This window comes from Ranitomeya imitator, chromosome 6, assembly GCF_032444005.1.
Source record: "Ranitomeya imitator isolate aRanImi1 chromosome 6, aRanImi1.pri, whole genome shotgun sequence".
In the NCBI taxonomy this organism is placed as follows: domain Eukaryota; kingdom Metazoa; phylum Chordata; class Amphibia; order Anura; family Dendrobatidae; genus Ranitomeya; species Ranitomeya imitator.
This window is the reverse complement of record NC_091287.1, coordinates 15,419,299-15,431,363: the sequence shown is the minus strand read 5'-3', so window position 1 is coordinate 15,431,363 and position 12,065 is coordinate 15,419,299. Positions and strand designations below refer to the sequence as shown.

At 51.5% G+C, this 12,065-nt stretch overlaps 1 protein-coding gene across 1 annotated transcript in view; it reads right to left on the bottom strand.

Annotated features, from left to right (window-relative positions):
* The window catches only part of LOC138641662 (KAT8 regulatory NSL complex subunit 1-like), a 68,466-nt gene extending 57,216 nt beyond the window's left edge, over positions 1-11,250 (bottom strand). The window contains exon 1 of the mRNA XM_069729233.1: positions 10,483-11,250. Coding sequence (XP_069585334.1) covers positions 10,483-11,102 — 620 coding nt within the window. The 5' untranslated portion in view covers positions 11,103-11,250. The remainder of the gene's footprint in view (positions 1-10,482) is intronic.
* Positions 11,251-12,065: the final 815 nt, after the last annotated feature.

Genomic DNA, 12,065 nt, shown 5'->3' with positions numbered 1-12,065 from the left:
CTAGGGTTAGGGTTGGGGCTAAAGTTAGGGTTAGAGCTGAGATTAGGGTTTGGATTAGGGTTGGTGTTAGGGTTAGGGTTGGCATTAGGGTTACGCTTGGGATTAGGGTTAGGTTTGGGATTAGGGTTAAGGTTAGGGTTGTGATTAGGGGTGTATTGGGATTAGGGTTAGGTTTGAGGTTAGGATTAGGGGTGTGTTGGATTTAGGGTTTTGATTAGGGTTATGGTTAGGGTTGACATTAGGGTTGTTTTGGGGTAAGGGTTGTGATTATGGTTAGGGTTAGTGATTAGGATTATGGATCAGGTTGGGATTAGGGTTAGGGGTGTGTTGGGGTTAGGGTTGGAGCTAGAATTGGGGGGTTTCCACTGTTTAGGTACATCAGGGGGTCTCCAAACACGACAGCCAATTTTGCGCTCAAAAAGTCAAATGGTGCTCCCTCCCTTCTGAGCTCTGCCGTGCGCCCAAACAGTGGGTTACCCCCACATATGGGGCATCAGCGTACTCGGGATAAATTGGACAACAACTTCTGGGGTCCAATTTCTCTTGTTACCCTTGTGAAAATAAAAACTTGGGGGCTACAATATCTTTTTTGTGGGAAAAAAAATATTTTTTATTTTCACGACTCTGCATTCTAAACTTCTATGAAGCACTTGGGCATTCAAAGTTCTCACCACACATCTAGATAAGTTCCTTGGGGGGTCTAGTTTCCAAAATGGGGTCACTTGTGGGGGGGTTACTACAGTTTAGGTACATCAGGGGCTCTGCAATCGCAACATAATGCCCACAGACCATTCTATCAAAGTCTGCATTCCAAAAAGGCGCTCCTTCCCTTCCGAGCTCTGCCGTGCGCCCAAACAGTGGTTTACCCCCACATATGGCGCATCAGCGTACTCGGGATAAATTGGACAACAACTTTTGGGGTCCAATTTCTCTTGTTACCCTTGTGAAAATAAAAACTTGGGGGCTACAATATCTTTTTTGTGGGAAAAAAAAATATTTTTTATTTTCACGGCTCTGCATTATAAACTTCTGTGAAGCACTTGGGCATTCAAGGTTCTCACCACACATCTAGATAAGTTCCATGGGGGGTCTAGTTTCCAAAATGGGGTCACTTGTGGGGGATTTCTACTGTTTAGGCACATCAGGGGCTCTCCAAATGCGACATGGCGTCCGATCTCAATTCCAGCCAATTCTGCATTGAAAAAGTCAAACGGCGCTCCTTCACTTCTAAGTTCTGCGGTGCGCCCTAACAGTGGTTTACCCTCACATATGGGGTATTGGCGTATTCAGGAGAAATTGTATAACAAAGTTTATGGTTACATTTCTGTTTTTACACTTGTGAAAATAAAAAAAATGGTTCTGAATTAAGATGTTTGCAAAAAAAAGTTAAATGTTCATTTTTTCCTTCCACATTGTTTCAGTTCCTGTGAAGCACGTAAAGGGTTAATAAACTTCTTGAATGTGGTTTTGAGAACCTTGAGGGGTGTAGTTTTTAGAATGGTGTCACACTTGGTTCTTTTCTATCATATAGACCCCTCAAAATGACTTCAAATGTGATGTGGTCCCTAAAAAAAAAAAAAATGGTGGTGTAAAAATTAGAAATTGCTGGTCAACTTTTAACCCTTATAACTCCCTAACAAAAAAAAAATTTTGTTTCCAAAATTGTGCTGATGTAAAGTAGACATGTGGGAAATGTTATTTATTAACTATTTTTCGTGACGTATCTCTCTGATTTAAGGGCATAAAAATAAAGTTTGAAAATTGCAAAATTGTAAAAATTTGCCATATTTCCGTTTTTTTCATAAATAATCGCAAGTAATATCGAAGAAATGTTACCACTAACATGAAGTACAATATGTCACGAAAAAAACAATCTCAGAATCAGCGGGATCTGTTGAAGCGTTCCAGAGTTATAACCTCATAAAGTGACAGTGGTCAGAATTGCAAAAATTGGCCTGGTCATTAAGTACCAAATTGGCTCTGTCACTAAGGGGTTAAATCTGCAGGTAATAAACACCCTGCGTTTTACCTGCAGATTTACCGCGGCTTTTGTGCGGATTTCACCTGCGGCTTCCAATTATGGAGCAGGTGTAAAACGCTGCGGAATCCGCACAAAGAATTGACATGCTGCGGAAAATAAACTGCAACGTTTCCGAGCGGTATTTTCCGCAGCATGTGCACTGCGGATTTAGTCTTCCCATAGATTTACATGGTACTGTACAACGCATGGAGAACTGCTTCGAATCTGCAGCGGCCAATCCGAAACGTGTGCAAATACCCTTATACTATTACTAAGCCCCCCATATAACCTCCTTAAGTACAAAAAAAAAAAAAAAGCGCATGCAATTGTGGCCAAAAGTTTTAGATTTAAAATCAGATGAATTGCAAAAAAAATAAAAAATTTGAGTCATTACTTCCCTTGAAAATTAATTGAAAATCACAAAAAACCATTTCCACAGAATTGCAGCCCTGACACAAAAAGACCGACCTACATCATTCCAATGATTTTTTTCTTCTTTAAATTGGAAGAAAGATTTACCAACAACTACGTAGCTCATCTTCAATCAGCAAGACCATGATGAGCGCACACTGGCTGCTTAGAAAAGGGAGCTGGTGCCTGAAGTCATTTTTTCATTAACTATGATTACGGTACATACAAGGAAACTAGAGCAGTAAATGGTGCTTGGCATAAAAAGGGCTTTACAGGCAAGGACATTGATGCTTGTAAGATTTCCCCTAAATCAACCAATTCCAAAGAAGTTCAATGACTATGAAGGGGGCATCAGGGCACCCAACAAAGTCCAGCAAGGACCATCTAAGGCCGGTTTCACACGTCAGTGGCTCCGGTACGTGAGGTGTCAGTTTCCTCACGTACCGGAGCCACTGACACACGTAGACACATTAAAATCAATGCATCTGTGCAGATGTCATTGATTTTTTGCGGACCGTGTCTCCGTGTGCCAAACACGGAGACATGTCAGTGTTCGTGGGAGCCCACGGATTACACAGACCCATTAAAGTCAATGGGTCCGTGTAAAACACGTACCGCACACGGACGTTGTCCGTGTGCCGTGCAGGACAGCGCTACATTAAGCGCTGTTCCCCCCACTGGTGCTGAAGCTCCATTCATATCTTCCCTGCAGCAGCGTTTGCTGTAGAGAAGAGAAGAATAATTGTGTGTAAAATCAAGATCCAGGTCACCCCCCTGCTGTGATTAAAATACTCACCCGGCTCCATCGCAGCGTCCTGTTCTGGCTGCACCTTCTACTGTATGAGCGGTCACATGGGGCCGCTCATTTACAGTAATGAATATGCGGCTCCACCCCTATGGGAGGTGGAGCCGCATATTCATGACTAATCGGCGGCACCACGTGACCGCTCATACAGTACAAGGTGCGGCCAGGACAGGAAGCAGCGAGGGAGCTGGGTAAGTATTTTAAATCACAGCGGGGGACGCACAGGGGGTGGGGACATGGATCTTGATTTTACACACAATTATTCATATCTTCTCTACAGCAAACGCTGCTGCAGGGAAGATATGAATGGGGCTTTCAGCACCAGATGCAGGGGACAGCGCTAAACTTTAGCGCTGTCTCCGGCACGGTGCGTGTGGTACCCAGTGGGCACACAGGCGGCACACGTGTGCCACAGAAACGCAGCGGCACACGGATAATTCCGGTACCGATTTTTCCGGTACCGGAATTATCTGGACGTGTGAGACTGGCCTAAAGAAAGATACAGCTACTCGATAGGTTCAACACAAATACAGAGATTGCTCAGGAACAGCAGCAGCCCAAAGAAAACAATCTATACTAGACTAGATCGCTCAAACTGCCATTGCTCGACAGTGCGAGTCCGGTTTACACAGGACAGTGCACCACAGAGGACCATTTTTTTATGCTGTGGTTTTTTTTTTGTTTTTTTTTTTTAGCAATACTCATTCACATTTACCTACCAGTGTACATACCCATTAAGTAACTCAGAACAAAACATTGAAATTTTGAGGCCATGATCAGGAAACTCCCCAGATAGGAATCCCATTGAGAACCCGTGGTCAATCTACAAAAGGCGACAAAACAAAAACCCAGAAATTGTGGTGAACTCTGGTGACCGGAACAGGCAGCCATCAGTCAGGATCTGCCCAGAAAGAAATATCCATCTACCGGAGCTGGCACAGGGCAGAAGCTTGGAGAATAAGGCTATATTCACACGTTGCGGTTTTTACCGCGGAACCGCAGCGATTTTGCCGCTGCGGGTCCGCTGCAGTTTCCATAGCGTTTCCATTTACATGTAAACCCTATGGAAACCGCAAACCGCTGTGCACATGCTGCGGGAAAAACCGCGCGGGAACGCAGCGGTTTAAAACCCGCAGCATGTCACTTCTTTGTGCAGAATCGCTACGATTCTGCACCCATAGGAATACATTGAACCGCTTACTTCCCGCATGGGGCTGTGCCCACGTTGCGGGAAGTAAGCGGATAATGTGCGGATGGTACCCGGGGTGGAGGAGAGGAGACTCTCCTCCAGGCCCCGGGAACCATATTTGGGGTTAAAAAAAAGAATAAAAATAAAAAATCATGTTATACTCACCCTCTGAAGTCAGCGCTGCACGCGGCCGTCCGGTCAGAGTTGCTGTGCGACCAGGACCTTCGGTGACGTCGCGGTCACATGACCGTGACGTCACGAAGGGTCCTTCTCGCACAGCATCTCTGGAACCGGACCGCCGGGTGCAGCGCCGAGGGATCGGGACGTCAGAGGGTGAGTATAACCAATTTTCATTATTTTTAACATTACTATTGATGCTGCATATTGCTGCATATGCAGCATCAATAGTATAGGCGGAAACCCGCAGCGGAAACCGCGGAACAAACCGCGATAAATCTGCAGGGAGAACCGCAGTTGTTTTGCCCTGCAGATTTATCAAATCCGCTGCGGGAGAACCCGCAGGGACAGGACGCTATGTGTGAACATAGCCTAAGGAGTCACAGAAAATTCATGTGTTGGTCAATAAAATGTAACAACTTAAGGGTATGTGCACACGATGCAGATTTAGTGCAGAATTGGTGCAGAACTGCAGCAGATTTTTCTGCTGCAGAACTGCACTGTGATTTACAGTACAATGTAAATCAATGTGAAAAGAAAAAAGCTGTGCACATGGTGCAGAAAAATCTGCGCAGAAACGCTGCAGATTTCAAAGAAGTGCACGTCGCTTCTTTTGTGCAGTTCTGCAGCGTTTCTGCAGCAGAATTTTCTGCACCATGTGCACAGCTTTTTTCTTTTCACATTGATTTACATTGTTCTGCGCAGAAACTGCGCAGAAGCTGCACAGAAGCTGCACAGAAGCTGCATCAAATCTGCAGATGCAGATTTAGTGCAGAAAATTCTGCACCACATTTCCTACGTGTGCACATAGCCTTAGAAATGTTTATAATGGTCTGTCAGTAACCATAGAAACAGCAGAATTAGGGTATGTTCACACGTTCCTGATTTCCATCCTTTTTTTTTCAGGACTTTTTTAAAAAACTGCAGCTCTTGGCAGAAAACGCAGGTCCTTTTTTTTTGTCCTTTTTTGATGCGTTTTTTGATCCTTTTTTTTTATGCAGTTTTCTATGCAGAGTCTGTGTGTTTTCTAGGAAGTTTTTTAGGGTTAAAATGGCTGAAAATACCCTAACCCTACCCCTACCCCTAACCCTATTCTAACCTTAGTGGAAAAAAAAAAATTCTTAATTTTTTTTTATTGTCCCTACCTATGGGGGTGATTGTCCCTACCTATGGGGGTGACAAAGGGGGGGTGGTGTCATTTACTATTTTTTTTTATTTTGATCACAGAGATTATATCTCAGTGATCAAAATGCACTTTGGAACGAATCTGCGGGCGGAAGATTCGGCGGGCGCGCTGCGCATGTGCCCGCCATTTTGCAAGATGGCGGCGCCCAGGGAGAAGACGGCCGGACATCGGGTAAGTATAAGGGGGGGGAGATTAGGGCACGGGGGGGGGGGGGGCCATCGGAGCACTGGGGGGGGGGGGGGGGGGCATCGGAGCACGGGGCGGTGGGATTGGAGCAGGGGGGGGGGGGGGGGTGCAGCCACACTCCGCCCACGCACTTCCGCCTGCTTCCCCGCACTTCCTGCTGCAGCGGTTCTGCACCACAAACCGCAGTAAAACCCGCAGATATTTTTTTCATCTGCGGGTTTTACTGCGGGTTTGACCTCACAATGGAGGTCAATGGGTGCAGAACCGCTGCGGCTCCGAAAAAAGAAGTGACATGGTACTTCTTTTTTCCCGCAGCTATTCAGCGCGGCTTTTTTTTTTTATTTTCCGCATTGTGGGCACAGCAGTTCCTGTTTTCCATAGGGTACAATGTAATGTACCCTGCATGGAAAACAGCTGCGGACCAGCAGCGGGAAAATCGCGGCAATTCCGCATGAAAAAAAGGATCGTGTGAACATGGCCTAAAAGTGGAAAAAAAAACCCAAGAGGCAAAATGTGAAAACCAAAATCTGTCAGTCTGAAAACTTTGGGCCACAAAGTAAGTATATACTCTTGTATACCATCTGTATATACACTCACCCCCAGTCAGTAAACCTCTGCTGCGTCCTCAACATAAAACTCAGCATTAGAATGATGCAAAAGAACATTAAACAAATCTGTTGCATTTTGCAGACAAGTCCTGTTACCAAGGTTAAAATAGAATTCTTTGGCCACAAAGATCACAGGTAAGTGTGAAAAAAAGGGAATAATTTCAGGAAAAGAACATTTCACCAACTATTAAGCATGGGGTTGGATCAATCAGGCTTTGTGGTTGTGCTGCAGCCAATGTCACAGGGATCATTTCACGGGTAGAGGGAAGAATGGATTCAATGAAATCTCAACAAAATCTTTATGTAAACATAACACATCTGTAAAAAAGCTGAAGGTGAGAAGAGGAAGAGGATGGCTGCTACAAATGGATAATGATCCTACACACACACCGGTCACAATCCACAATAGACGACCTCAAAAGGCGCAAGATGAAGGTTTTTACCATGGCCCTCACAGTCCCCAGATCTGAACATCATTGAAAATCTGTGGCGAGAGCTAAAAACAGCAGAAGATGCAAGACAGCCCAGGAATCACATGGAAGGAAATCCCTCAAACAAGTATTTGAAAGACTTGTCTGGCTACAAAAGCGTTTACAAGCTGGGATATTTGCAAAAGGGGGCTCTACTAGGTACCAACCATGTAGGGTGCCCAAACTTTTGCATTGGCCCATTTTCCTTAACGATTCTTAAAATGTAAAAGATTGAAAAAAATATTTTTGCCATAAAATACTAAGGAAATATGTCATCTTAGAGATCATATCTTCAACTTGCTTAAAGGGGTTGTCCACTACTAGGACAACTCATTCTTGATTCAAATGTTTGGCCCCCCCATAAAATAATCCTGTACTCTCCTCCCGTGTCATTCCAGCGGTGTAGGCACTCACTCAGTCTCCACCTTTGGACAAATCGAATAAGAAGAAATTCCGGGCTGCAGTTGATCTTGTGCTTCCTTTTCCTGCTCAATTCGACAGAAGGCGGGGACAGAGAGCGGTGACGATTGTTACAACAACCGCACAGGAGCCCCAGCAGAGTGCAGACACCGCCGGAACGGGTCAAACTCGGGGGGAGAGTATAAGCTTTATTATTATCTGGGGGCCTGGACAACAACAGTAATTTTGACCAGACATACCAAAAATGTTACATGTCACTGTACTCCTGCAGTGTACGCAGTCAGTGCACGCACTCACCCCCGGTCCTGCAGTGTACGCAGTCAGTGCACGCACTCACCCCCGGTCCTGCAGTGTACGCAGTCAGTGCACGCACTCACCCCCGCTCCTGCAGTGTACGCAGTCAGTGCACGCACTCACCCCCGCTCCTGCAGTGTACGCAGTCAGTGCACGCACTCACCCCCGCTCCTGCAGTGTACGCAGTCAGTGCACGCACTCACCCCCGCTCCTGCAGTGTACGCAGTCAGTGCACGCACTCACCCCCGCTCCTGCAGTGTACGCAGTCAGTGCACGCACTCACCCCCGCTCCTGCAGTGTACGCAGTCAGTGCACGCACTCACCCCCGCTCCTGCAGTGTACGCAGTCAGTGCACGCACTCACCCCCGCTCCTGCAGTGTACGCAGTCAGTGCACGCACTCACCCCCGCTCCTGCAGTGTACGCAGTCAGTGCACGCACTCACCCCCGCTCCTGCAGTGTACGCAGTCAGTGCACGCACTCACCCCCGCTCCTGCAGTGTACGCAGTCAGTGCACGCACTCACCCCCGCTCCTGCAGTGTACGCAGTCAGTGCACGCACTCACCCCCGCTCCTGCAGTGTACGCAGTCAGTGCACGCACTCACCCCCGCTCCTGCAGTGTACGCAGTCAGTGCACGCACTCACCCCCGCTCCTGCAGTGTACGCAGTCAGTGCACGCACTCACCCCCGCTCCTGCAGTGTACGCAGTCAGTGCACGCACTCACCCCCGCTCCTGCAGTGTACGCAGTCAGTGCACGCACTCACCCCCGCTCCTGCAGTGTACGCAGTCAGTGCACGCACTCACCCCCGCTCCTGCAGTGTACGCAGTCAGTGCACGCACTCACCCCCGCTCCTGCAGTGTACGCAGTCAGTGCACGCACTCACCCCCGCTCCTGCAGTGTACGCAGTCAGTGCACGCACTCACCCCCGCTCCTGCAGTGTACGCAGTCAGTGCACGCACTCACCCCCGCTCCTGCAGTGTACGCAGTCAGTGCACGCACTCACCCCCGCTCCTGCAGTGTACGCAGTCAGTGCACGCACTCACCCCCGCTCCTGCAGTGTACGCAGTCAGTGCACGCACTCACCCCCGCTCCTGCAGTGTACGCAGTCAGTGCACGCACTCACCCCCGCTCCTGCAGTGTACGCAGTCAGTGCACGCACTCACCCCCGCTCCTGCAGTGTACGCAGTCAGTGCACGCACTCACCCCCGCTCCTGCAGTGTACGCAGTCAGTGCACGCACTCACCCCCGCTCCTGCAGTGTACGCAGTCAGTGCACGCACTCACCCCCGCTCCTGCAGTGTACGCAGTCAGTGCACGCACTCACCCCCGCTCCTGCAGTGTACGCAGTCAGTGCACGCACTCACCCCCGGTCCTGCAGTGTACGCTGTCAGTGCACGCACTCACCCCCGGTCCTGCAGTGTACGCTGTCAGTGCACGCACTCCCAGTCCAGCAGTGTACACAGTCAGTGCACGCACTCACCCCCGGTCCTGCAGTGTATACCATCAGTGTACGCACTCACCCCCCCGTCCTGCACTGTATACCATCAGTGTACGCACTCACCCCCGGTCCTGCAGTGTATACTATCAGTGCACGCACTCACCCCCGGTCCTGCAGTGTACGCAGTCAGTGCACGCACTCACCCCCGATCCTGCAGTGTACGCTGTCAGTGCACGCACTCACCCCCGGTCCAGCAGTGTACACAGTCAGTGCACGCACTCACCCCCGGTCCTGCAGTGTACACAGTCAGTGCACGCACTCACCCCCGGTCCTGCAGTATATACCATCAGTGTACGCACTCACCCCCGATCCTGCAGTGTACGCTGTCAGTGCACGCACTCACCCCCGGTCCAGCAGTGTACACAGTCAGTGCACGCACTCACCCCCGGTCCAGCAGTGTACACAGTCAGTGCACGCACTCACCCCCGGTCCTGCAGTATATACCATCAGTGCACGCACTCACCCCCGGTCCTGCAGCGTATACCATCGGTGCACACACTCACCCCCGGTCCTGCAGCGTATACCATCAGTGCACGCACTCACCCCCGGTCCTGCAGCGTATACCATCGGTGCACACACTCACCCCCGGTCCTGCAGCGTATACCATCAGTGCACGCACTCACCCCCGGTCCTGCAGCGTATACCATCAGTGCACGCACTCACCCCCGGTCCTGCAGCGTATACCATCAGTGCACGCACTCACCCCCGGTCCTGCAGCGTATACCATCAGTGCACGCACTCACCCCCGGTCCCTGCAGCGTATACCATCAGTGCACCACTCACCCCCGGTCCTGCAGCGTATACCATCAGTGCACGCACTCACCCCCGGTCCTGCAGTATATACCATCAGTGCACGCACTCACCCCCGGTCCTGCAGCGTATACCATCAGTGCACCACTCACCCCCGGTCCTGCAGTGTATACCATCAGTGCACGCACTCACCCCCGGTCCTGCAGCGTATACCATCAGTGCACGCACTCACCCCCGGTCCTGCAGCGTATACCATCAGTGCACCACTCACCCCCGGTCCTGCAGTATATACCATCAGTGCACGCACTCACCCCCGGTCCTGCAGTATATACCATCAGTGCACCACTCACCCCCGGTCCTGCAGCGTATACCATCGGTGCACGCACTCACCCCCGGTCCTGCAGTGTATACCATCGGTGCACACACTCACCCCCGGTCCTGCAGCGTATACCATCAGTGCACCACTCACCCCCGGTCCTGCGGCCGCTCCTCCTCGCTCCGGTCCCCCGGCAGGCGCCGCTCCTCCTCCTCGCTCCCCCGGTCCGGGCTCGCAGCCGCCCCGTCGCTGTCGCTCTCCCCCCCGGAGCTGCTCTCAGTCGCGTCGGAGTCGAATCCTCCCTGCGCCGCCCGCAGCCGGGCCGTGGAGCTGCTCGCCAGCCGGTCCAGCTCCGTGTGCCTGGAGGCCGGCAGCCCCGCGGGCCCCCGCTCCGCCAGCAGCTCCACCAGGCCGGCCAGCTGCTGCCGGACGTGCCGCTCCACCTGCTTGGCCTGGATCACCTGCAGCCGCCGGCACAGCCTGCGGGCCCGGGCCCCGAGCTCCTGCTGCCGGCCGGACAGGCGGGCCGCCCTCCGCGCACACAGGGCCCCGGGCTCCGCATCCCCCCCGGGCTTGTCCGGAGGCCCCCGGCTCTTCCCCGGCGCGCAGTCCTTGCCGCCCCCGTTGAGCAGGACGCTCCGCTGGGCCCGGCCCGCCCCGTTCAGCTCCGGCCTCCACACCGGCAGGCCGCGCTCGGTGGCCGGGGCGCTCAGCTTCAGCCTGTGGGGAGCTTCCTGTGCGGCTCCGGTCAGCGCCGGGGCCATGTCCGCCATCCAGGGCCCTCCGGGGGTCACGGCTCCGGGGGGCCCGGGCTCTTCATGGCCCGGCCGCCGGGGGGTCTCTCTCCTCAACCCTCCGGCACTCACAGCGCTAGCTGGCGGCCGCGTCTCCTCAGAACGCCCGAAGCGGCGCGGCGACGGCAGAGGCCTCCTCCTCCCCAGCAGCCGGGCAGCCAGGGGAACAAAGCTCCTTTACTCCTCCCCCCGCCTCCTCCTCCATTGCGCGCTTACCCCGCCCGCCGCCATCTTGTGCCGTGCCTGTCACTCCGCGCCCCGGACCGTACCACCGCGCTCGGCGCTGAAGACGGTGCCCTTCAGTGCCCCCGTCACTAACCCTTTCTGTTAACCGCTGCTTATCTGAATATGTAGATGAGACTGATAATCTCTGCGGATAAAACAAAATATGAGAAATTAAAAAAGCAAAACTATTATCCACCCCTCCTCTCCGCTGCAACTTGGTACAGTCCACCCTGACTGAGGCGGTGACGACCCCTATTGCGCACTAGGCTAATTCTCACTTTCCCGCCTCCCTCTCCTGACAGAATGCCCCGCCCATTGCTCTGATTGGATGAGCCCTACACTCCTTTGTTTCGCCTGCTTTTTTTTTTTCTTTTGCAGGACGCCGATAGGCGTGGCATAACTCCCACCTCCCATCAATGTGATTGACGTGCAAACCAGCCAATCAGGTGAAAGAACATAGTTCCCGCCTTTATTTCACAGGCAGCATGGTAGTCACAGCTGTGGAGAGGAGCTTCTAATAAAATGGTCACTGAGCTCCAAAATGTCACAGAGTTCAGGGTTCTTTATTATTTATAATCACAGCTCCCTTCATAGATATAAATTACACCAAGATAATAGGGCTTGGAATTCCCTTTTTAGTAAAAGGGGTGGGGATTAAAGGTGAACACTAACGGGCATTGGCGTGTGTTAAATGAATAGTGCAGTGTCCTACCTTAA